We start from the raw sequence: 27,321 nt of genomic DNA on the forward strand, positions 1-27,321 counted from the left end.
ATCCGCCCTCCGCCGTCATCCGCCCTCCACAGACATCCGCCCTCCACAGACATCCGCCCTCCACAGACATCCGCCCTCCACAGTCATCTACCACAGGCATCCACCTTCCACATTCGTCCGCCCTGCTCAGTCGTCCGCCCTCCAGTCATCCGCGCTCCACAGTCATGTTCCACAGGCATACACCCTCCACAGGCATACGCCCTCCACAGTCAACCGCCCTGCCCAGTCATCCGGCAATTATCCCATCTTTGGACTGACTGGACGCACTTGGTACCCTACCCAGCCCTCCCCCTTCCTCTCCTGTACCAGTCTGCACACTTGCACAATCTGAATCCACCATGCCTTGAAGAGTCTGTTTTTCCCTTGTCTCCTCTCCTGGCATGGTGGCGCCTCAATGCACTTGGAAAAACTGCAGCATCGTCATCAAAACTATATGCGTTTATCTATACTGTTAATTGTATTACATATGTACTTGTTCCTTGTATCCATTCTGCCTGTGCATAATTTTATCATCGAGAAATTGAAGGGCTCTGAATGACTTTCCCCTATTGCCTCCCTCCTGGAGCGCTTGACCTGGAGATCATCCAGGGAGCCAGAAGCAAGGCTGCCAGGAGCCAATATAAGAGCAAATGGTCTAGTCCGTCATTGGACCAACTCTAAAGAGATTGACCTCCTTAGGTGCTCATTGGATGACGTACTCTCCTTCTCGGCACACCTTGCCCACTACAGAGTACAGGTCGACACATGCCGCACTTATCTGGCAACCATAGGTGCCTACAGGAATACGGAAGGTCTCTTTTCCTCCTCCAACCCAGTGGTCAAGCGGCATCTGGCAGGCCTCCACATTCTCTACCAGCCCATAAAGAAGCCACATCTGGTGTGGGACCCTACACCACTTTCCACAAGGATAAGGTGGTCCTCCGGACACATCCGGCGTTCCTACCCAAGTTCTCATTCGCCTTATACCTGAACGAGGAGATTGTATTACCCACCTTCTTTGCCGACCCCAAGGATGAGCCTCAGAGGGTTTTGCATCGTCTTGATGTCAGACGTGATCTGAAGTACTACCTGGACAAGACCAGGGAATTCCACAAGTCGGATGCCCTCTACTTCACCTTTGTTGGTTCAAGGCCAGGTTATCAGGCTGCCAAGGCCTCCATTGCGAGGTGGATGGTCGTGGACATCAAGGAGGCCTATGAGGGGCAGCACAGACCAGTTTCGGCCAATTTGCATGCCCATGCGGTCAGGGCCAAGGCCACGGGCGTTGCATTCCAACGGCATGTACCGTGGCAAGTCAGCAGCAGGGCGGCCACCTGGGCCACCCCTTTGGCTTTTTGCAAGCACTACTGTCTTGACGCTGCCTCTAGGTCAGATGCGGCTTTCGGGCAGGCGGTTCAGAGAACCGTTTTTCTTAAGGAGGGGCTCCTCTCGACCCTAGGGCTACATTCAGTTGTAATCGCCCATACTGTATGGAGGAAAGGGGACGGGATGCAAGAGTAATTGTTACTCACTGTAGTGACTAACATACTCTTAGTCCATAGTCCCCTTCCCCCATACCGTGTAGGGCGTCCCTCGCGAGGGACGGGAGGTGGAACCTTTTTCACCAGAAAAATCTTCCCCTTTAAATTTGGAGACACTCTGGGCTTCGGCCCTGAGAGCATGCGCTCGCCTGACTCCGCCCACCGGCACCACTCAGTCCCCATTGACGTGTCGACAATATACAACATTGCCTAATGACACCAGTATAATTAGGGGGTTGTGGGGGAGGATGGTGGGACGTATGGAGGAAAGGGAACTATGGAATAAGAGTAAGTCAGTCACTACAGTGAGTAACTATTAATTACTCTTGTGTCCCGTCGCCTTTCCTCCATACGGTATGGGCGATTACAATTGAATGTAGCCCTAGGGTCGAGAGGAGCCCCTCCTTATGCAAACCAGTTTCTCAGAACCGCCTGCCCGAAAGCCACATCTGACCTAGAGGCAGCGTGAGTCACTACGATGAGTGACTATTAATTTACTTACCGTAATAGCATTTCTGATGATTGCATCTGCTTGGATTCATATGCGCCCACCCTTCCTCCCCGCTCGGATGGAAGGAACATGGACATCTTACTACTACTTCTCTCTCTATGTACTCACTCACAATATTCATAAAGCTCCCTCACAACAGAAAAAATACAATCGGAGGGACCTCGATGCCTAGCACAGCATGTAAATCTAAGCAGATACAACCTTCAGAAATGCTGTTACGGTAAGTAATGCATGTCATGAATATTTTATATGCACAAAGCAAGGTAGATGAATACTATTTTAGACTAACCAACACACACAGGAATTAATACTTTTCATAGGTGACTGCTGTTAGGGAGTTTTATAATAATGTAATACTTAATTCCCTCTTAGTGAGACCCCCAGCACTTTTTGCTGGACTTCTGGACCTTTCTCCTTCTTTCCTGAATGGGAAGAGCCTTTTTCACCTCATTCGTCCTTATTTGCTGTGACTTTTGGAACACTGTTCTGTGTTTTATCTTTACTATGAAGTCTGCTTTCCTCCATGTCTCTTTAAAGGCATCTGTTTAACTTTTGCAGCATACAGCACCTTATTTATTTATGCAATATTTCTGGAAACCCTTTGTGTTCTCCTTTGAGATTATTTCACTATTCATAACTTGTTATTAAGGGTAGAGGGATACCTTTTATCCTTAAAATATTATCCTATGAGAGATAAGCACACACCACCTTTGGCGTACCAAGGGGATCCCTAGTATCTCCAGTGTCTCTGTTTCTGTGACTATTTAGTCAGTGACAACCCTACAGTTATGGCTGGTGGCAGTGGATGTGTTCTACCAACTATTGTGCTATTTTTTTTTTTACCTCAAACTGTATTCAGTCTTGGTTGTGCACAATAGGGTCCCCTATGTTCTGACATGGTGGCTCCTTTCTTTTTTCTCCATTGCTTGTGTGGTTGTCCTTTGTCAGACCTTCTACCATTCTGGGAGGGGGTAGATCTGTGTGTTTTTCCTTTGGCAGGTACCCATGGCTTTCCCCGCCTAGTCGCCAGTGTTTCTGGGCAGGCAGGAAGTGGGGGAGGAGTTATTCACTCCCCCCCCCCGCCCTTTGTCTGCCAGAGTGCCTGAATGGAACCAGTTCCCGCTTGGTGGGGTTGAGGGAGTGAGGGGGCAGGATGTCCTGATTGGACAGCCACCTGCCGCTTTAGGAGTGTGTACGAAAACAGACTAAAAATAGGTTCCTGAGGTGAAAGGCAAGTCGACCACTGCAACTGAAGAACTGAAGATGACCAGACATGCCTGCAGATCCTTACAGTAACCGTGAAGCGACCACTGCTGTCCTAACCCAGTTTTCTACTGAATAGAGGAGCTCCGAAGAGGACTCCTCCTTAACTTTGGCCGGTGAGACAAATTACAAATTGAGCCATCTCCTGAGGTGCTGTGCCTCTCCAGAGCTGCAATCCGCGAATACCAGGTGATTTCCGACCCATTTGTAGTGCAATGTCTTTGCAAGGCCAATTCCATCCAGAACTTTGAGCTCCAGTTGGACCTCCAGAGGCAAGATGCCACTCATCTAAATCCCCCTCACCAGAGCGCAGGACTTCAGAATCGAAGATTGACCGGAAGAATGCTGTCCTTTTTTGGAGCTGATAAAAAGGTGCTAAAGCTGCAGACCGACCAAGGAGACTGAAGAAATCCGCGCCAAGGGTCCTTTCTCTTGAGACTGCTGCTGAGACATCCCATTCAGAGTCGTTCCTTTCGTCTCCAGACCAAGGAATTGGGAGATCAGGTGCATTGCTGCTGCATAGTGGAGAATCCAGCTAAATTTACATAAGGTACTCTGGGGTTAAAGGTAGAACTTACTTTTAAACTGAAGAGTCGTTCCAGTGTGACTGGAGTGTGTGAACAGGTGTCCAGTGTCAACTCTACCTCTGAACAAGCTTGTCCTGACAGGGAGTCCTTTTGCAGGGTCCCCCTAACTTGTTATATGGTCGCATATCTTATCCTACAAAGTATACTATGGAACTTTGCTATTCTGCTACATCGTAAGACTTAGGCTCCACTCCTGCACTGGCTTTTTCGAGTAGTGGGGATTGGATTTAAAATGCGTTAGCTCAAAAACTTGTCTCTAGAATGTTAAACTCTGCTGCTGTGTGTACAACCAACCTTATTCCTTCCAAAAGACGATCTGTGGTTTTGCAAACTAAATACAATTACAGGTCATCTGTAAAGTGACACGAGTGACCGGTAGTAATGAAAATACGGTAGAGCGGTCATTGATGTCAAACTCTGTACCAGTTGTTGTAACCGCGAGCAACTGCTACTGAATTAATCACCTTTGGAAAGTATTAACCAACCTATGCGTTAGTGAAATAAGTATGCATGTACCTTCCTTGTGTAAATAACACAATTCATATGCGCCCACCCTTTCTCCCTGCTCGGATGGAAGGAACATAGACCTCTTACTACTACTTCTCTCTCTATGTACTCGCTCACTATAGTCCTAAGGCTCCCTCACAGCAGAAAAAATACAATCAGAGGGACCTCGACGTATAGCACAGCATGTGAATCTAAGCAGATGCAATCATCAGAAATGCTATTGCGGTAAGAAATGCATGTCATATGTTTGTTTATACTTTTTAGACTAACCAACACACAGGAATTAAGAATACTTTTCGTAGGTGACTGCTGTTAGAGTGACTTATAATAATGTAATACTTCATCCCCTTTTTAAATATAACATTTATTGTCTAAGAGTTACTATGGACTATTGTACTTACTGGGTTCAGTGTACTTACCTACAGCTCGCATCTTCCTCCTATGATGAGCCTGGCTGCTCTGCCATTCTACCAAGATCTTTTGGGTAGTACAGACTTGTATTAAGAGGTGGGGACCTGTATACTAAGTGATAGTGTTATACATTCTTACCTCAAGTGGACTTTAGGATCACTCCCCTTACAACTGCTTCAATAGTAGTTGCTTGTGCTTACAATTGTTAGAGAAAATGACAGTAATGACCGTTCTACGGTTTAGTAGTGGCGGCCACCCGCATTTGTTGGTGAAATGAGTTTCATTCATTTACAAAGTCACACAGTCTGTAGGTAGGGGAAGGAGGGTTATTCAACACTGTTTAGCAATGATTTACTTTTCAGTAACGCTCTTCAAGGCTCCTAATGCTTTAGCAGTCAATCCCTAGCTATTCAGGAATTCATCAAAGTAGGTGTCGGAAGGGAGCAAAAGTATTATACAACAGCAGAAAAGTCCAAGTTCCTCCTTGAAGTACTTTAGTGGATAACTCAATGTATAAGGATCCTGCAAAGATTCCCTAAAAGAGCACAAGCTGTAAAGCCTGGGCCAGAGATATGGGTGGACACCCAAACAGTTTGTAACGCACTCCAGTCACACTGGAGCGACTATTCGGCTTGTGGTAAGTTCTGCCTTGACCCCCGCAGTACCTTAAGGTGATTGATCCGCAGCTGGATTCTTTCCTGTGCAGTAGCGACGGACCTGGTCTCCCGATTCCTCAGTCTGGTGATGAAAGAAAGGACACTGAATGGGATGTCGCAGCAGTCGCGCAAAAGGACCCCCAGCAAGGATTTCTTCGGTCTCCCACATCTGTCTGCGGTGTTGGCATGTTTTTTATCTGCTCCAACAATGAACGGTGACTGCCCGGTCAATAGGCCTTGATTCTGCAGTCCTTCTGCACTCTGGTGAGGGGACTTGAATGTGAGGCCTCTTTAGGTCCAACTGGAGCGCGCCAAAGTTCTGGGAGGAGTCGTTCACACAAATGGGTCTGAGGTCCCCTGGTATTCACAGTTTGCAGCGCTGGAAGGTCACAGCACCTTGGGCGGGGATAGCTTGATCTGCAGTTAGTCTTGCGGCTGTTTGGACCACCAGCCAAAGAGGAGTCCTTTTCAGAACTCCTCTGTTGATAAAACGGGGTCAGGATAGCAGCAGCTGCTACAGTTACTTGAAGGGTCTGCAGGCGTCTGGTAGTCTTCAGTTTTGGATTTTCTACTCTAGTGGCCTTCTGCCTCATGAACCTCACCTTTTTATTTGAATTTCCCATTCACTGCTCTGAAAACTCTCAGCAGTTTACAGAAAGGGGCGGGTGGCTGTCCAATCAAAACAGCCAGCCCCAGTGGGTACTGATTCCATTCAAGCACTCCAGCAGACAAAGGAAAGGGGAGTGTTAAACTCCTCCCCTGCTTCCTAACCTCACAGACACACTGCAGCCTAGGCAGGGGACACCCAAGGGTTCCTGCCAAAGTCAAAATTCACATTCAGACCTCAGAATGGTAGAAGAAGGGCTAACAAAGGACATCCACACAAGAAATGGCCACAAAAGAAAGGAGCACCATGTTGGGACATAGGTGACCCTTTGGTGTATACCTGAGGCTGTGAATACAGTCTGCTGTAAAAGAAGTGGCACAGAAGTTGGTAGAACACATCCACTGCCACCAGCATTAACTTTAGGTTTGTCACGGTGACCAAGAAGTCACACGAGCAAAGAGGACGGGGATACTAGAGATCCCCGTAGTATTCCACATAAGGTGGCATGTGCTAATCTCTCAATCGTTTTAGTATCCCTCTTTCCTTAAGAACAGTAGTTTTTAGGGAAAATGAAAGAATAGAATGTAAAAGGAGAATCCAAAGGGTCCCCAGCAACACTGCACATAGTGTGCTGTGTGCGGAAAAAATGTAAGCGCCCTGAGGCCTTTGGGGTTAGTGGCTCTATATAAAAATGAATATAGACAATATAGAACACAGATGCTTTCAGGAGATTTGGGGAGGCTCCACAAAATCAAGTAAAACATAGAGAACAAAGTTCCCATAGCTTGAGCACTAAGAATGAATGAGGGGACAAAGGCACCCCTAATTCATGAGAACAAGAGAAAGGTCCAGAAGTCAAGCAAAATGTGCTGGGGGATTTACTAGGAGACTGGATTAAGCAGAACACTGATAAATCACCCTAACATTGACTAGTCCCCTGATTAGTACAGGGACACTTCTGAAGGCTCTGGACAGCTGGAAATCCTAGAGGGTATTGAGACTGGTTGGTCAAACCTGTCGAAGTATTGAAGCACTGCAGAGGGCCTTTTGCAGATCAGGTAGTCCAGCAGGGCTTCACCAGGCCAAATAAAAGAAGGGATATCAGGCCTCTTCAGGAGTTGTCCACAGATCTTCAGTCGGCTGCTCTTCTACACAGGATACTTGGCTCCAATGCTGATTTGAAGTAATAACTGCACAAGTTCTCATATTCCTAATCTTGGCTGGCAGCAAGTCCAAACCCACCAATGGTAAGGATCTGCACCATTCAAACAGCCAGCAGTGGGGACCACTGTGGAATTCACTCATGCCCCACACCTAGACTTTCAGGCACCACTGATGTGGAGTGGGATCAGTCAGTCGCACCCGCTGTCTGGGTCCACACACATGGCGTGCAGTAGCCTGCGAAAGCAGCAGCTTTCACAAGCAAATTCATGACCATATAACGGATTTCCTGACAAAGCAGAAAGCTGACCAAACAATATGGCTAAAGGAGAAGCGAGGAATCTCATGGCACATCCATTTTAGGGCACTAGACATGTTTATATTCTTTATTTCTATGCGGTTCAGAGAGCCTTTACAAACACAATATAAAATACATGATATACTTTCAGTTTGTCAATCAACGTTTTTCAGTTTGTATGAGAATTGGCATACAATTCATCAGGATATTTAGCGTAAAATAGCTTATAAAAATGGTTTATAAAATACAGTAAACCATGTATAGTATAACATAGTAAAATACAACTAAATGCAATTAAATTGCAATTCTCTTACCCACAACGACATAATGCAAGACACTAAATCTCATACCAAGTTGAACGGCGGAATACCTTCTTCTCTAGGTCATAGGCATAGACTAGTACAGTCTACTACTCCTTAACCACCCAAATGCCCTATACAGCAGTTAGTACAATTCCTCTACTTACGTAACACGTTAAAACCATGAGTCCTAAGCCTATCATAATAAATAATTAAATATAAGCACCCTTATCGTTAACGGTACAATCTATGCCTGCCTTACCATGTTCACTTCCGCTAAACCCTTTTCCACCATACCCCAAACACGAAACAGTGCGATACGAACTCTTTCTGAATTAGAGTTCATGCAATAATTCCAGAAGTCCTGTTTTATTGATACGTAATCGTGGACCAACCCACCCAATATTGTCATATAGACAGTACCTAGCTTTATACATTGGGTAGGGGCATGTCTAGGGGTTTCTAGTGCCTCAGTTACATTACATACCCTACATGTCCTTTCCGCTTCAGAGATCTTAGTTCCGACTCCCAAAGAAATTAGTAATGGCTGTTGGTTCTTTCGCAGTTTGAGGCGGAATGCTTGTATTGCCGGGAAAAGACATTGCCTCAAATATCTTTGTCTGCAGATGGGCGTGTACAATATTAGATACATATTTAAAATTTGTGAGTGTCTCTAGATGTGAATAATTATTAACCCAGTCCCATTGCCTTTATTTTTGAAATGTCTAGGGTGATACAAAAGTATACCCACTGCACTGCATTGTAAGATTCTGTGTGCACTGTTAAAAAGTTACCCAAATTGTTAAAAAGTATAAAGACAAAAGGGAAACCTAGTTTCCCAGTACTGATAGTATGAAGTACTGATAAGTTTCCCCATGACAAATGAGCTAAAGACCAGGGGAATAAAGCTAATTGTTTGGCATTCCATAGACTATCAAAGGAAAGTTGCCTAAAAAGAGATCGTTCCCAATACTCCCATCCACCACCTCCCCAATACTAGGGACAGTGGGTTGGGGGGGGGGGGGAAATCTAACCCACCCCCAAATGGGTTCTCCTCTTCCGGTCGATTATACATTCTGCACTTGGTTATCTGGCCTATGCTCAATATACAAGTCAAAGCCTTGAAGGCTTATGGACCACCTGAGCAACTTAGGGTTCTCTCCCTTCATGTTCATTAGCCATTGGAAGGGCTTACAGTCAGTTTGCACAGTGAATTGAGTCCCACACAGGTAGATTCGCAGCATCCGAAGGCTACACACTTTGGAAAAAAGCATTCCTTTTCCACAGTCTCCTTCCTGAGTTGTGTCACTAAGCTGGCGGCTAATAACATATGGTATGTTAATCATCTAACTGTGAAAGCACAGGACCTATCCTGGTGTCAGAGGCATCTCTCGGCACTCTAAAATGTCTCTGGTAATTGGGTGGCCTGAGAACAGGGGCCTGCCAAAGGGAATCCTTCAGGTCATGGAAATCCTTCTCGCACTCCTCAGACCAAGAAACTTTCTCAGATTTCTGTCAGGCAGAATCCTGTGCAATTCCCTTGGGGAACACTGCAAAACGATTAAGACTACAGGAGCAGCAGTAAACCCAATTGGTAGCAGTCTGCACCACCCAGATTTACTTGGTAGCTGTGGCTGAGCAGTCAGACTTCTCTCAAGAAGCGTAGGGCTGTATGCAGAGTATACACAATAGGGTCAAGACACAGTAGAGCAAACAAACACTGACCAGAGCTTTGTATAAAAAGTATATAATTATTTATTTAAAACACACTTTAGGCAATACACTAGCACTCTCAATGAAAAGTAATCTAAAACAGAGTCAGGTAAGTGTATACACCTCCCTTGATAACTATCAGACAAGTCAGGGTTAAAGCACAACTATTTGTTAAGACAGAAGTGAGCGCTTAACCTAGATGGCACTCCAATAGTTTAGGTTAAAAAGGGAGAGAAAAGGCAGAGCATACAATAAAACAGTTCCCAACACTTAAGAGTTTAGAGCAAGGGGAGAAAGGCAGGTTATACTGTAGAGCCAAAGTTCATAGGCCAGGCCCACTTTAAATGGAGCCAAGCGAAATGTGCCCAGGATCACGCGGTTTAAAGTGCACTGAAAGTCTTTGCAGAGTGTTCAAAAGAGGTTGGGGTGAGTCAAAAGATATAGTTAGAAGGCCTGGAGCCAACCCAGTTTAGAAGCCAAGGATTTAAGGGTCACCTCTAGCAATCTGTAGAAAGGGAGGCCAGGCAGGACACAGTACCTTAACGAGAAAGGAAGCTCCAGCGGGGGCAGTTGTTCCTGGCAGTGGTTGAGGTTCGTGGTTCCGACCAGGAGAAGAGAAGATCTCGTCGAGGAGGAAACGTGGAGTCGTTGCAATGCACAGGGATGAAACCAGCCACATAGTTCCAGATTAAAAGATGCAGTCCTTTTATTCGCGGTCAAAAGTGGTGAGCTTGTCTATCCGGCCGCCCGGGTGCTTGGCACGGGTGATTCGACCAAGTGACGTCTTTGGAAGCGAAAAAGGGCGAACTGGTTGGTCCTACCAGCTCAAAGGGAGAAAACTCTCCAGCAGAAGATCTTCTCTTGTTGTTGGAAAAGTGGTGAGTTTGTTGCAGCAGGGCTTCACCGGTGGTGTCGTCGGTTGCAGGTGGCTCAGCTTCTCCCCTCTTCGGATTCTTAGGTCCTGTGGCGACTTCTGAAGTTCCAGTCCCAAAGGCCCTGCTTTTATGCAGAAAAACCCCCATTCATCAGCATAGCTGTCAATCACACATGCTAAGTGGTGAGCCGGGCGGCTCACCACTGGGCCAATCAGAGTAGAGTGTGGCTTGGGTTGCTAAGGAAACGCAGACCAGGGTGCCAATTCCCCCCTCCACCCTTCCTGTGGAACCCAGAGTGGCACCATTTGGAGGGCTTATGTGGAGAAGCCCGCCAAAATAGTGGAACAAAGGGCTTGACCTTGGTCAGAGTTACAGAGACGGACACAAACGCCATTTTAGAATAGAGTTCTGGCAAAAAGACCCAACCGGGGATTTAATATTAAATAAACCGGCAGTATCTTTAACATTGCACCAAAAAGTGGTGCGTTTAAAATCAATGGGAAAATCCCATAGAGAATATTCCGGAGGAACATTTCGCGTGGTAACCACTGCCACCAGCCAGAAACTCGAAGAGGGGGGACGGGACAGTGCCCCCTCGAAAACAGACCCAGGGGCAATCTAATTACCCCTTACCAGTACTTCCACAATATGATGGTTTGTACTGGTTCTGTTCACAATTTAGGACTAGTAAAGCCAATGGTGACTTTACATGCCCTGGGAGACAGTACTCAGTCCCAGGGTATGGAGTCTGTTTGGGGGTCACTGTGACACCCCTGTGGTACTGCACTGAGGGTGCTGTGTACCACACATACAGAAAAACAGATGATACCCTATGGAGTAAAAAAGAAACTCCATAGCCCATAAGCACATAACAAGTCAAGGACATACCTCAAATCATGCCTAAGAGTGGGAGTAAAAGAGTCTCACTCTTAGCAGGAGAAAAAAACAAACCCCAAAAAATCCATCAAAGCTGCGGGGGACTCACTAGGTTTGGGAAATTAGCCTTATCAGAGAATTCTCCCTAACAATTTCTTAAGATTTGAGGGCAGTCGGAGGGCCAGCTATGGTTCCATAGTCTGCCATAAGGTTTCTGTAGTACCCAGTGAGGTCTAGAAAAGCTTTCACCTGGGTTTGGGTTGTGGAAGCTTCATTGTCCTGTACAGCATGTACTTTGCTGGGAAGAGGCTGAATCTTGCCCTCACCGACCTCATGGCCACGGTAGGTCAGTGACCCTGACCAATCTGCCACTTGTTACCTTTTATGGGCAGATGGGCCTGCTGAAGACCCTGTAACACCATTTCCAGGTGTCTTGCATGTTCCTCCCAACTGGGTCTGAAGACTGCTATATCTTCCAGATATGTAATGCAGAATGAATCCAACCCATTCAGAACATGGTTGACCAGCCTTTGAAAAGTGGCAGTTGCATTTGTCAAACCATAGGGCATTTTCCTGAACTGGTAAAGACCCTTGGGTGCTGAAAATGCAGCCTTCTTGCCATTTTCTGTCAAGGATATTTGCCAACCCTGCATTAGGTCAATGGTGCCGAGGTACTTGACAGCTCAGGAGGATAGATCAGGGGCAACACACTCACCTTGGAAGTAAGACGACTCGGAGCAACGCAGGTTCTATCTCTGGTGTTGGGGAGTATTCTCAGAAATGTGCTAATTCCTTTTAGAGACCCTCGGCTCTTTTGCTGGACTCTGGCTTACATGTATTGCCTAGAGAGAGAGACCCTTTTTTCCCCACTCCTGTATTTTGAATGTGATTTTGAACTCTTGTGTTTCTTTTGGTTGTAGAGTCTGCAAACTCCATAGGCGGCATCTTTTACATTGTGCCACAGCCCCTTCAGTGCAGTGACACAGTGTAAATACTTTCTCTTGGATTAACTACTGTTTCCAAGAGCAGTGAAGTGAAATTGACTTTGTTTACACTTGTAACTTGGTGCTGAAGGGTTACTTAGTATTCCCTTTGTCTAGCTTCTCATATAACAATTTTATGTTACCCTTTCCTCGATGAATGGCTGGTGGTAGTGGTTTACTTTTAACTACCGTGGTGTGCATTTACTGCGGGCTGCGTTCGCAGCTGCAGTAAAGCACCCAGTGGTGCCATTTTTGTCAAAATGTCCCCAGTCTTCTTTTTTCGCCAGGTCTTTGTGTAAAGACCCTTTTTGAGATTTACTCTGAGTGCCAAACCAGGTTTGGTCCCTCTGTTCATTTTGTCTTTGGTGGGATTCACGAGTGAAGCCCGCCTCTGTCTCCAGGGTGTCTGGTGGTAGCATGAAGCGAGGGAGGTGCCCGAAACTCCCTGTGCTTGGTTTTCTAGGAGACAGGAATACACTCTTAGGTGATTGGCCGACTAGCTGTCCGGCAAGGACAGCCACCTTGCTGGATGACTGACAGCCGGGCTGGAATGAATGGGAGAACCCTGCATAAAAGGTGAGGCTTTTTGGCTTGGAAGACCGAGTCAACCACTGGACAAAGGAATCCGAAGAAGAACTTGAAGACGCCTGCTGCTGTGCTGGTTTGCTCGGTGAAGCCCTGCTGCTGTGCTGAAACTCCAAATTTGTATCGACAGAGAAGCCTCTGCAAGGACAACTTCTCCCTTTTTGAGTTGGTGGGACCAATCAACTCCAAGGTAAGTCACCTGGACATCCTCTCGAAGCTGGTTAAAATTCCACTGCATTTGCTGCTGGAACCGAATAGCCAGGGAGAGGAACACCAGATTGTGTGCGTTGCTTTTAAGCTGGCCAAGAGCTCCAGGAAGATCCTCCGGACTCACAGGAAGCAGGACTGACCGAGCCTGAGCCACCTCAACAGAGTGCTGGAAAGCCTATCTCGACAGCCAGGATCTGCGGTGTCGCTTTTTTCGGTAGACAGGAGGAGCTGAAACACTGAAGTGCCACTTGTTTGAAGATTGCCGGTTGCGGTCGGTGACTGTCCCATTGCAGTGCAGGAGTTACTAGATGTCCTCCCTATTGTCCCCACGACTGAGGCCAAGGAACAACAGGATCTGCAGAGCTGCACAAGAACTGAAGTCATCTGCTGCCCTTTTTCTTCCACCTAAAGCTACTGTATAGTGTAAGATAACCTACCTCTTGTTGTGGAACTACTCTTGTACTCTGTTGTTGACTTGTTGTGCTTGCTCGGAGTCGTGCGCAGAGTCAGTCTGCGTCAGACCATTTGTTATTTTGTCTCGAGAGGAGCTGCAGCGACGTGCTTTCTTCCAGCGGATTTATTAAAGTTTGTATCCGGCACTGTTGCTTTAAGGATTGCTGGCTGTGGGCTGAGCCTATAAAACGTTCAACCATGCACAGAGCACACACGGAGTTGTGCAAAGCAGACCCCAGGTAAGTAGGAGCTGAGCAGTACCTTATCAGTGAAGAAGCTTGTGCAGCAGGACGGTCCCCAAGGAGAGGTGACAAAAGACCCGGGTTTGGACTTCTTGGTCTTGACGACTGAAGATAAGTACTTGCAATGGATCTGATGGTTGCACTCAAGTAGTTGGACGTCCAGCAGAGGATCTTGACAACACTGGCTTGTTGACTTCTTTTTCAAGGCATGTTTGACGGACGGTTGCCATGCGGTAGTCTTTGCTCCAGTTCTCGGTCCTCGTCTTGGCTTAGGGGACTTTCAGGAGCCAGATCCAATCGCTTGAGTTCCAGGAGGCAAAACCATGCTTTGAATGGATTGTCCTCCACCATGTTCTTGTAAAAGGGCCCACGACCTTGGGCATTGGTGAATTGCAGGCTGTGGAGGTTGCAGCTCTTCCAGGAAGGGCACAAAATGCAGTTTGTCTTGGGACTGGTTAGGCCCATCAGTCCAAGAGAGGAAGCCATCCGCTTCGGGACTTCCCAGTCTTTCTGAAGTTGTCGGGACAGCAGCAGGAAGTGGCTGCGGACATAGTCTTTCATATCCTTCTGATCTTCAGTTCCAGTCGACTGAGTTTCTGCCCCAGGGCACTTATCTTTTAGGCTGGAAAACTGTCTGAGTCCATCAATCCCCAGCGATGCATTCATTCCCACTTGGGGAGGTGGGGGGGGGGGGCACGCGGGGGTGGGGTTGTTCCAGGACTGCATGACAATGACCTGGGGAGTTTTGGTCACTGAGTGCCTGGAAACCGCCCCTGGGTGGTAGCAGTGCACAGTATAACTCAACATAACATAAACTCCCCCACTTCCTGTCCTTTCAGGGACTCAGAGAGCCTTAGCTGGCTTTATAAGGGAAGACCACCAAAGATAAGACTTAACAAGACCTACCCTACCTAGGCACGTGAAGGGTCGAGTAAGAACAAGTCATCATGAAAGTTAGGAAAGATTTCTCTTTGCTGCACCTTTCCTTCCATTTTTATGGACCTGCAGACTTTTTTGCTGTTTTATTTTCAATCCTTACCTGTCCTTTTTACAGTGTAGTGGAGTTTTAAGCTTCACTACACTGTCTTTTGCTCATCTGTTATGGCGAAACTGACATGTCCTTCAGACTGTCAGTACTGGGAAACCTTGTTTCCCTTAGTCTAGTTAGTTTGTTACTTATTTTAGTAACTTGCTATCACTTGTGTTAACTTTTTATCATTGTAAAATGCATCATAGAATGCAGTACAATGGGGTACACTTTTGGCCCTAGACTAACACTCAGAGGATTTTTGGTTACTCTAGGTCCTGGTTTGTGAGGTCAGGAAAATCCTTGTATGGACTTCCAGTGCTCGGGAAAGCAGAGGCTTTTGTGGGCTACTGGAGGACTGTGTGTTTGCTGGCAGGATGTGGGCTGGGACTGTCCGCTCCCAATCCACAAACTGCTTTCAGTGTGTCCCAGTGATATGCATGAGTGTTCCCGCCAGTGCTCTTGATTGGATCACTGCTGGAGTGTGTGGGGCTAGTTCTACTATTGTCTAGTGGGAGTTTCTGCTCTTAACTGCTTTTTGGGATAGGAAGAGGACCCCTGCATCCACTCTAGAGAGATCCTGGAGAAACCTGAAGGAGCCAATACTCCTGCCCAGCTTTGAGACCCGTGAGAACAGTGACCCGTCTGAAGTAGTCCTGGTTACCAACTTCTACTGCTGTCCTGGAAGAGCCATGTCTTCCTGTCAACCTTCAGCGGTCCTGCAAGTGAGCTGTGACCCTTGGATTGTAGGGAACATTCATTCCTAACATCTGCTCGACAACCTACGAAGAATCGCCTTCGGACGTGCCCCAGGACTGCCCTGGGGCTGAACAGCTCTGAGTTTGAGCTACCGTGCTGCAGACGTCACTGTTTCGAGTTGAGGCCTGGAACTTGGGGAGCCTCAGCTTGACCTACATCAAATTTTCAGAGTACTAGCCTCAAGGGGAACCAAGATAGGAGAGAAAGTCTGACCGCAACAAGCAAGTCCCTTTGTGTCGCTGTGCTGCGGTGACCACTGTCCAAAACTGCTCACCGGAGTCCAGTTGTTAGGCAAGTTCGTATGCAGTACCCTATGAGAAACTGCACCAGCCTTGCCCTCTTGGCAATAGGAACCCAACCTTTGTTATAAGTCTACTTCACAAGTTGTTAGAGTGAGCAGCCAGGCTTAGCTCAGTAGGGGTCAATGTGAGCTGTATGGTTGTAACATGGAGTTTCGCAGTGACAAGTATCCAAATAACACTGAGACGCAAGGTTTCTTGATTAAATAATTATTTATTTAACAGTCAGTTGAATAAGCCGTCTTTAGAAGGGAACAAATATGTAACACTTAAATATACTTCCAAATACACACTGTTTCAATAAATCAGTAGATACCCTTTTGGGATGGTACACAGACACTTCCTACACCCTCCGGTGACTTCAATAACTAGGACACTATGGGCATTGATATATCAGTGGTACATTTAGAGCAATAATGAGTTTGGTGTCAAAAAGGGAAAAAAGGTTAGAAGGAGGAAAACAATGGTTAACCAGTTTCTCCAACAGGTTAGCACTTTTGAACCCCGCAATGTAGATAAACGCTTTCCCAGTGATACAAGTAAAGAATGTATGACTTTTTGGAGGGACAGATAAAAACACAGTCGGAGGTTGGAAGTGTCTATTAGGGAGCCTGGACAGCCAATGTCAATGGAGAAAACTCTAGGGAAGTTGAAGTTCTTCTTGAAGGTAAGTAAAAAGTCTTGCACAATGTTAGTTTTTGTTGAAAAAGAAATCACTGTTGGGCCACAAGCTGAGAGGCTTGTGAAAGGCACAGCTGCAAGCAACTCTACAAAAGGCCGTAAATGCAAGTCTCAAGAGGTAAGTACCCCTTAGTTCACAGTACCTTAGGTCTGAAGAAATTGTTTCCAGCTGGCTTCTGTTCCTGTTGTAGTATGGCAAGGCGCCTTGGGACACCTGCACTAGGGTTTGAATGTCAGCAGCAGGAATGGGCAAACTTCAGATCAGCAGCACTTTATGGTTTCAGCTTCTCGGGAATAGCACCACCGTGGTTCTTAAACACCTTGTGGACTTTCCTTGCTTCTGGGGTCCAGCACTCTGTTGAGGTGGCTCAGGCTTGGTCAATCCTGCTTCGAGGGAGTCTGGAGGATTGTCCTGGAGCTTGGGTCCGGCTTAAAAACAATGCACTCGATTCTGGTGTTCGTCTCCCTGACAATCGGTTCCTGCAGCAGCAATGGAAGTACAGCCAGCTTTGTGAAGATGTCGAGATGAGTTGGTCTTGGGTTCGATTGGTCCCACCAACCCTAGGGGAGAAGTAGTTATTTGCAGGACTTCTCTAGTCGAGGCAAATTTGGGGCTTCAGCACTGCAGCAAGCCTCACCGGACAAACCAACTTTCCAGGAGTTGCAGCAAGCTTCTCTTTCAAGTTCTTCTTTGGATTCCTTCGTCCAGTGGTCGACTCTGCCTTCCAAGCAAAAGACCCTGCCTTTTATGCAAGTCGCTCCCAATCATTCGCAGCCTAGCTTTCACCCACACGGCAGGACAGTCAGCCAGCCAATCACCTTTGGGTGCATTCCTGTAACCAAGGAGACTAAGCACAGCGAGTTTTTGGGAACCTTCTTCGCTTCCTGCTGTGCCAGACATGCTGGAGGCGGGCTTCACCAATGAATCCTGCCAAAGACAAAACGAACAAATGGTAAATCTCAAGAAGGACTTTTCCAACAAGAAATGGCGAAAAAGGACGACTGGGGCTATTTTGACAAAATTGGCATCCATGGGTGCTTTACTGCAGCTGCAATTGCAGCATGCTGTAGAAACAAACAATGGTAGGATAAAGTAAACTAATGCCACCAGCCATTTATTGTAGAAAGAGTAACAAAAAGTTACATGAGAAACTAGACAAAGGGGATACTAAGCACCCTATTGTAAGATAGTGTCCTGGGTCTAGAAAGTTACAAATGTAAGTAAAGTCAATTTCACTTCACTGCTCTTGGAAACAGTAGTTTTACCGAGAGAAGGTATTTAAAACCTTTGGGAAATCTGAAAGACTTCCATGTGCCACTGAAATGAAGGTGCTGTGTGTCACAATGTAAAAAGATGCCTATGGAGATTGTCCGGCTCCAAAACCAAAAGAAACCGTGTTGAAATCAAAGAAATACACGAGAGAGTGGGGAAAAATCTCACTCTCTCCATGATAAAAATAAATAGTGCTAAAGTCCTAGAACAGATTCTCCCCAACGCCAGTCCTGAGATGGGACCCGCAGCAGGTTTTGCTACATTCTTCCACTGAGAGTCCTTGCACCAGCTAAAGACACCAACCAGAGATCTGCTCGAACCTGCACCCCCTGCAAATTAAGTGCTGAGGGCGGTAAACGCCCTGCCAAGTCCTGTTAAGAATTGGAATATGGAGGGTGAGTTACAGTGGTTCTTAGGCTTTTTTTTTTCTTTTTTTTTTTCTTCTTTCAGCGTTACAGATATTGTCAGACCTTTTCCTAAACTATTGGGAATGAGGCCCCAGACAATTTAGGGAAGGACTTGTGAAGCTCGGCCTAATTCTCTGTGGACCTGTAGTGCTCAATCTTGTGCTCTATTCTAGTTACTATAAATGTATTCTATTTTTAGTGTTGTGAGATACTTCTACCTGTTAGTAGTCATTTTTTTCATAGTGTTTGGCCATAAACAAATAACTGTCTTTTTATACATATTGTTGAAGTGTAATTTGTGACTTCCGTTGTGTGTACTCATTGTGGGCGATTTACAAGCGCACCACCCCTTGAGACTTAGCCTCAGACCTCTCGTCACTGCTATCTTGAACCGGTTTGACTTCAGCTCCCAGAGGTGTCCCTGTCACACTATAGGTTGGCCTTCTATACATCTGTCCCCTAGGTCAGAGTATAGAAAATCCGTCCTAACAATGAACAGAGGTTACAAATGTACAGCCTCCATTTTAGGCAAATGGTGACCCCTGTGTCACTTACCGCAGCTGCGAAGGCAGCCTCCGACAAAAGTCAAGAAAAAGTATTGTAAACGTGCACACTGTCACCAGCCTGTCAGATGAACTTGTTACTGGAACAGTGAGTAAAGGGAGACAATGTTTCCCCTCCGCACTCAACATAAGGTGATGTGTGCTGATCTGACAAACTAAAATACAGGATGGATAAAAGGGTGCCCCCGCCCCCCCCCCCTACCATGGTTAACACATGTTAACACGGGTAAAATAAAAAGGAAAGCTCAAGAAGCTTCCAGCAACACTTCATGAAGGACGTGTCAGTGATGATTGGATGTGGGTTGGCATCAGGATATCTGGTGGTGTGATCAGCAACAATTAGGATAATCCTAATAGGCGCCGGGAGGCGAAGAGGAAGACCATCCTTTCCGTCCCACTCCTGGACGATTTTTGGGAGGAAGGTCTGGCTCTGATGAACCCCTCGACAGCCCCAGCGAAGAGACATCAGCTGGAGAAAAAGTACAGGGTGCCAGACTCTGCACCCAAGTGCTTGTGGTCTCAACCGTTGCCATACTCGGTTGTCTTGGGCGCCGCCAGGAAGAAATCGGCGAGTTCGGTGTTTTCGTCGTCTTCCACCCCTCTGGACAACGAGGGGAAGAAATTGGATTCCATGGGTAGAAAGGTTATTTACTGACGATGACGACTGTCAAGGCTGCCAAAGCCCTCACGATCATGGCCAGATATGACCAGAGCTGTGGTTTAAGCTGGCGCTGCTCCTGGACCTACTCCCCGATGACAAGCTGGTAGAGGTTTTGGCCATCACGGTCGCCCTGGACATTGCGGACGCATGTTTCTGCCAGATGGCAAATGGCGTCTGTATTAGCCGTTGTGGCTGACTCATGGCTACCAACTTTAGGCAGGAGGTCCAGACAAGGGTTTTGGACATGCCCTTTGACGGGGACAACCTGTTTGGGAAGGCTGCGGATGAATCCCTCTGAGCCATCAAGATTGAGACCGCACGTTCCCCGAATACTCTTCAACAACGACCATCCTTTCGTTCCTCTGGAGTGAAGTCTAGCCTGTCTTCGAAGGGTTTCGGCCGGGGCTCCTCCTCCTCTTACCGCCAGCCCTCCTCCTCCTTGACCTAGGAAGCCAACAGGGTTGCTCCAAGTTCTTCGGTGGCGGATGCCGTTGTCATCAGGGACCACAAGGCGGCCCGTCTATCTCCAAACAAGATTGAACCGGCCAGGATGTCGGGACCCACCTGCGCACCCCGGTGGGAGGCCGGCTGGCGAACTTCAGCGTGTGGAAGCCCATCTCCACCAACCGTTGGGTGCTGGACGCTCTCGCCCACGGACACACACTGGAGTTCCAACAGTGTCTTCAAATGCCACCAGTGGTCCGGCAGGAAAAACACATCGCTCAGCTGTTGCTTGAGGTACGGGCCATGTTAAAGAAAGGGGCCATAGAGCTGGTTCTAAAGCGGCTCCGGAGCTCACTCAAGGACCTTCTTCAAACGCAAGACGACCGGGGGATGGAGGCCCATCCTCGACCTAAGACGACTCAAGTACATAAAGTCCCAGAAGTTCAGGATGGTCATGCTGCAACATGTGTTCGGCCGGCTGGAGAAGGGAAACTACCTGTCGTTGTTGGATCTGGAGGACGCGTACTTCCAGGTCCCCATCCACAAAGGACACTGCAGGTTTCTGTGCTTTGTCGTTCAAGGGAAGCATTACCAGTTCAAGGCTCTGCCCTTTGGACTGAAGTCTGCGCCCAGAGTTTGCACCAAGTGCATGGCTGCAGTGGTAGCCCATCTACGACTGCAAGGGATCCACGTGTACCTTACCTGGATGACTGGCTCATCCGGGCTGGATCAAGCGACATCGACATCGCCCACACAGCGAAAACTGTCCTCCTGCTGATGGAGCTGGGGTTCTCTGAACTATGCAAAGGCCTGCTTGCCTCCTTCGCAGGACGCACTATTTCTGGGATCCGGACCTGACAAGTGACCTGCCTGTTGTCACTGTCGGACATCTTCATGCCAGAAGCCTGTGGCTGCGGGAAGAGTAGAGGCTACACATCAACACCCTGGAACTACGGGTGGTGTTTTGGGCTCATCAGGAAGTGGGGGGGAGGGGTGGTTTGGGGGACACCAGTGCTCCAAGGAGGCTCAGGATTTATGGCCATCGCCCAGGGTATGTTCCTCATTCCATTTCACTTGGCGTGAGTAAAGAACACAATCGCGGACTCTCAGCAGGGAGCTGCGCTCTTGCTATGAGTGGGAGCTTTGGCAGGATCAAGTGGACAACCTTTTCCTCAAATGTGGCAGTCCCCAGATCCATCTGTTTGCGACAGCGATGAACATAAAGTGCCGGAGGTTCATCAGCAGGTTCCCCCAGCCGGGAAGGCTCGTTTCTATATGCGTTCCCTCCGCTGCCGTTACTTCGAGTCATCAATCAACTCAGAAGGTACCGGTGCAGGATGATTCTCGTTGCACCAGCGTGGCCGAGGCAGATCTGGTACTTGGACCTTCTCAGCATGTTGGCGTCCCTTCCAGTCAAGCTGCCGGTGGTCGTGATCTTCTCGCCAGGGAAGGAGGCGCAATTCTGCACCACGACCCGGGTTTGCTGAACCTGAAGGTCTGGTTCCTACAGCTTTAGTTCGGTGGCTATGATCTTCTGGCAGACTACAGACAGATTCTCCCGCAACACCAGATCTCCGGGACAGTCTTAACTGTGGTAGCACCACCTGGTTAAGGAGTTTATCAAGGGACTGTTCAGCTCATTCCCGACCGTGAAGGCTCCAGCCCTGGCGTGGGAGCTCAATGTGATGCTGACTAGGCTCATGGGGACTCCATTGTCAACCTATGTATCCAGCTCTGCTCAGGTTTCTGTCAGGGAAGCCTGCTTTCCTCGTGGCCATCACCTCTGCTAGAGGACTAGGTGAGATCCAGGCCCTGTCATGCAAGCCGCCTTACTTGACCTTTCACGAGACGAGGGTGGTGCTGTGGATGCACCCCCCCCTTCATGCCCAAGGTTCAGTCGGAATTTCACCTCAACGAACCCTTGGTATTACCTGTTTTTTTTTTTTTTTCTGATGTCTTTGTCGCCGTCTTAAAGGACTTTGCACTCCCTGGATGTGGCTTGCACAAAGTGTTTCTGGAAAACTTCTCTGCTTTTTGTGAACTTTGGTCCTGTGAACCTTGGCTTCCATTTCCAGGTGGCTCTATGGCTGTATCACTCACTGGCACCGGTTGGCAAACCGACCGCGGCCTGGCCATCCTAGTGCCCATTGTACCAGAGCGTTCGCTGCTACTATGGTGCTCTGTCTGGTGTGCCCCTGCTGGACATCTGCAGGGCTATGTGGAGGTCGACGCACACCTTCACGAAATTATACTGCGTCAACGGGGATTCCAGGGAGGAGTTCAGAGTCAGCTAAGCATTGCTGCCCATCCTGTTCGCTATAACATGAGCCGGTAAGAGATTGCTTCTGTTAAGCCTTGCCCCCTCCTGTGGTTGTGCATGTGTGTACTGCTATGTATTCTTTATTCATGAGCATGTGAATCCATGCCAGACCGCATGCTGCAGTAGGAACAAGTTACTTAGCTGTAACTGTTGTTCTCCAGCATGGGTCTGGCATGGTTTCACATGTGAACCCTCCCTGCTGCCAATTTGCGGTTCTTTTCTTAGCCCTACTGACACTTTACGTGCTACCAAGTCTGAAGATGGCTGCCAGAGTAGAAGCTTAGGTAGAGGGCAGTCATTGGCTGGGGCCAGAAAGACCCAGAGCTCAGTGATTGGTATATAGGAGAAAGACGGTTTAGAAACGAAACTGAAACTGTTTTTTCTTTTACCGAGGATTCCCAGCCTGACGACATGGAATATTCATGAGCATGTGAATCCATGCCAGAACCATGCTTGAGAACAGTTTCAGGTAAGTAACTTGTTCTTTCTCCCTCTACTCCAATCAGATGATTTCTTGATTACTTTCATATGTGCCTAAAAACGAGCTGGTGGCAGCCGTTACTTTTTCACTATTTGTATTGTATTTTTAGTTGGCTCATTCGTGCTTACCATCTTTGGCTGCTAACTGTGGCGGCGTTAGCATTTTCTTTGTACATTTTGTCTTTTAGCCTTCTTCCTGCCCTCAGTTCAGGAAAATCATTTTATGGTCATACATTTTCCCGGGACAGCAGTGCTTTTCACGGGCTAGTGCAGGCCATGCAAGTGCAAATCCAGGAAGTGTGCTGGTCTGCTGCTCCCAAGCCACAAACTGGTGTCAGTATTTTTGGAGTGTATGCAGGAGTTTCACCAACAGTGGTCCTCGTTTGGACTAATGATGGGGGGTGTTTGTGATGGGCAGATCTTCCATTGGCTGGGTTGAGTTTTTGTGCTCATCTTAGATTTTTCATAAGAGGTGTCCTGTAGCCATTCCCCAGAGATTTGATGAGGAGCAAGTATGCTCCATAACCGTTAAGACTTCAAGGAGACCTGTGGATCGATGGAAAAGGCCTTGTGACAAGCGTTTGCTGCAGTCCTGGTGAAGCCCTGTCTGTCTCCTGATCTTAGAACACCTTTTGTTGATGATTCGAATCTCTCTGGAGTGGTGGGAACAACCATTCTCGGTGGACTGGCCAACTCCAATTTGGTATACTGTGGTAGAAGCATCACTGTTGCGTGTTTCGGCTTGGAACTTCAGGGAGCTTCATCTTTTGCAGCAAGTAGCACTCTCGTGAAATTCTAGCATCCCAGCATTCAAGGGTCCAGAGATGGGCGTTCTTTGACCGCACCATCTGTGACGCCTACTGTCAACGTGCATCAGTTACCATCCCTGAAACCGGCTTTCCTGCATCTAGTGGAGGATCCTGAAGAGTCCTAAACCAGTGCCTGCTGCATTTTACCATGAAATGAGGTTACACACAGGGCATGGACACGCTTCTTCCACCTGCTGCTCCTGGGCTTCTTTGACCGGAACCAGTGGCGGGAAAACCTACCTCTTGCAACCCTCTGACCTGCCAAATCGGATGTAAAAACACAGTATGGGGGTAAGTTGAAATGGTACCTACCTATACCCGTATCTCCACCTTAAACTTTTAATTCGTTTTATAACTTTTCTCATTTTTGCAATACTTTCAGGTATTGTGGGGGTGAATTGATTATTTGGCACTGTCAAATTGTGACTGTATACATGTTATATATTTAGTGTTGTGTGACGGCTGTTTAAAAACATTTTTCATAGTGTTCTTTGCCCAATAAATGTTATAATATTTCTATACTTTCTTTTCTTAGTGTAATCCTGGATTGTTCATTGATTGGACTCATTATGGAACCCTCACCACACTCACTTTCTCATGCGACTAAACATTGACCACTCTCCATGCTACCTTGATTGGTTTGGCTGAACTTTCAGAAGTATCCCCTGTTGACTATAAAAAGGGTGACCTAAACATCTGTCCACCAGGCCAGAGTTTAGAAATCCACTTTAACTGACCCCCAAGGTCTTACCCTTATATTTGGGGTTCCTCTTCACGCGGTCACTTGCTCCACAGGTTACACAAGACCCACTGGATCTACTAGGGTTGATCCCTCAAGAACATCTGCATTCAGGGTGGAATCTTGCTTACCAGTTTCTACCCATGCCTCCCCTCCTCCAACAGCTTGGATTGTATGGCCATAATGTCCATTCCCTAACCTTATCATGATTGATGCCCTTCTAGCCAAGGATTACCCACAGGGTAACCACTAGTGTGGTGGGTATTTGAAGAGTGTCGGATAAACTGCTTTTACCTGCCTTGAATCCTGCATTTCCCCTGGACCAATTACTCACATGTTGGATTTGCCAAGACTTGTTCTGATTTCGTAAAATTCCAACTCCCCACACAGGCACTTACTGTGACTTAGATTTTTTGGAGAAGCCCTAGGCTTACTTGCCTTTTAAAGGACTGTTTGTTATATGGCCTTAGAATGATATGGCAGAGTATGTGTTTTGATTGCATTTGCACTGTTTTTCTAAACTTTACTGCCCGGTTTGAATTGCGTTGACCTTTTGCTACTCTGTAAAGTATAGGTATCTCTTTAAGATCACCAGTTGTCTATGTATACATGGTTATGGTGTGAATTAGGGGTATACATCACTTTAGTTTTAAAGCCCTAATAAAATTGTATTTTGTACTCCATTTTTGAGTGGTTTGTGTTAGGTTAACCTCAACTACAGCACCACCGTAGCTCCTGTCTTCCTGCTCAGTTAGTATTGCCTTGATAGTTTGGGTAGACCCAAGTGTTAAATACATTGTTACTCCAGTATGGTGGCCCTGAAAATCCATATTAATACGGCCTGTCTGTCTCTCAAATATTTAAATCATCAGAGGTGTTTGTCTTATGTACCGTTTTTATTTTCTCTTGTGCAGGCTCTGCCCCTCTGAGATCTCTTTCATCTACAACTCATGGAGAAACCTATCCTGTTGCTTCCCAGCCGCAAATTCAGGATAACACGTAAGTGCCACCTGTGGCTTCTTGGCAGACAATCGTGGGGGTAGATGACTAATGGAACCACTCAGTTTGGTTTGGGTATATTTTTAGAATATAGGGCTCCAATGAGACACTTAGTGTTTTGAGGTAGCAGGAAGAGTGTGAGTTGGGGATAAAGTAAAGAAATGTCTGCCTCTGTAGGACATTTGGTATGAGGCAGTCAGTTATTTATAAACCTACTTGATTCCAGGCAAGTCGTCATAGTAAAGCCAAATTTATTATGCATTTAGCAGGATTATCTAGTGAGTGTGCAGCAGTAAGGTGTTTTTAAGACAGATTTTAGGAGGCCACCCTAGTTATGTTGAACAGGGTGCCCTGAGCGTTTAGCCTAAACCCAAGCAAGGTAGTGCGGAGAAAGGTCAAGGCTTAGTCAGAGGGTGAGCATGGTCTGGGGCCCTCAATGAGTCAACACAGAACACACAATATTTCAGCTTGGACAGTCCATTATAAAAGTCATTTCTGAGGCTTGTGAATCTGCTTAGAATCACATGCTGTGCATATAGTCCGACATCTAGTGGTAACCGCGGAGTATTGCATATTGTCTTTGAGGATCGAAAGGGGACTTCGACATCGGCGTGCCTGTATTACTATCTCTAAAATGACGTGTACCCAAAATCCCTTCAACGTCGAGGTCTCAGATTGTTTTTTCCACCAAGCTAGCTGGTCGCCTTAGGTTGACCTCTGGTTGTTTATATATTTGTCCCCTTGTCCAACGACTACTTCTCTGCACCGCCGAAGACTGTGTAAGACAACCACAGACTTCAACGGCTGGTGCTGGGGTCGATGTTGTCGACCGCGTGGCTGTGCCTTCTGGCCAGCCTATACCGTAGGCAAGTGGGATCCGGGGGTTCTCCATTTCTTTCAAGAATGTATTTCCTTCTCCCCTCTCTTTGCCCCTCTGGTTTTGCTGTTGCCATAAACCTGAGCTATGGACAGGACACCCTTTAAATTTTGCCCTTCTTGTAAAGGCAAGTACCCCTGGAAGGACACGCACCGGTAGGTGCAATAAGTGTCTCTGTCGAGGTCACCACGAGGCATCCTGTCGGTCTGGTCAGCTCTTGTGTCCTAAGACGCTCAAGGATCGTCAAGTTAAATGGTGGGCGGCCTACTCCATGATGCAGGCCGAGGGTAGCTCCCCCGCCTCCACAGGCGCCGAGAGTGACGAGGAGTTAAGTGACGGACATGGCTCCGATACGGATGCCGTTGACCTTTCATCAGAGCGATCACGCTCCAAACCGTCCATCCTCCTGAGAGGCAGGACGATAGTTCTGCTATGGGGGATGTACATCCCGACGACAGGGGCGCACCCACTGCTCATAAAGGCAAGCACACAACTCCCAGTACCCCCTCGATGGATTCATTGGGACGGTCCAAAGCGCTAATGGGTATGCCGAGCTCCTCGATGGCACCTGCCGAGTGTTAGGGAAAATTCTCATAAATGTGCTATTTCCCTCTACCTTAGAGCCCTCCAGCTCTTTTGCTAAACTTTGGAGCTTTGAACTTTTTAATTGTGTTTGTTTTCTGTGTTTATTTCTTTTTGGTTATGGAGTTTTAGACCACTCCATATTTTCATGTGTTACACAGCACCATCAGTGCAGTAACACAGGGAAGCCTTTCTAGGCTGTCCCAAGGGTTAAGTTCTTTCTCTGGGATAAACTGTTTCCCAGAGAATGTAAAGTTAAATTGACTTTACTAGTCTTTTTAAATTCCTAGACCCAGCACACACTATCTTACAATAGAGTGCTGGAGGGGTTACCTAGTCTCCCCTATGCCTAGAAACTCATGTAGCAGTCGTATGCTAGCCTTTCCTATCGAAATGGCTGGTGGCAGTGGTTTTACAACAAACTACCATGATTTTTCCCCGACTGCCAACACTGGTAGCTAAAAATCTCGGGAGCCATGTTTTTCAAGATGTCGCCGAAGCCCCCTTTAGTTAAACAGGTCACGGTCTTCTTTTTTCACTATTTCATTTTGGAAAGGTCCTTCTAGAGTTTGTCTCTGAGTTTCTGTGACTTTGGCGGGCTTCAGGACTGAAGACCGCCTCTGGCGCCCGAGTGTCTGGGGTGG

At 47.3% G+C, this 27,321-nt stretch overlaps 1 protein-coding gene across 3 annotated transcripts in view; it reads left to right on the plus strand.

Moving 5' to 3' along the window:
• Positions 1-27,321, plus strand: part of KMT2D (lysine methyltransferase 2D) — a 2,224,302-nt gene that overhangs the window by 933,404 nt on the left and 1,263,577 nt on the right. For all 3 annotated transcript variants that reach the window (XM_069653836.1, XM_069653837.1, XM_069653838.1), the window contains one exon: positions 25,134-25,218. In XM_069653836.1, the coding sequence (XP_069509937.1) occupies positions 25,134-25,218 (85 nt within the window). The remainder of the gene's footprint in view (positions 1-25,133; positions 25,219-27,321) is intronic.

Source organism: Ambystoma mexicanum, chromosome 3q (assembly GCF_040938575.1).
Source record: "Ambystoma mexicanum isolate Mex_15411 chromosome 3q, UKY_AmexF1_1, whole genome shotgun sequence".
Lineage (NCBI taxonomy): Eukaryota > Metazoa > Chordata > Amphibia > Caudata > Ambystomatidae > Ambystoma > Ambystoma mexicanum.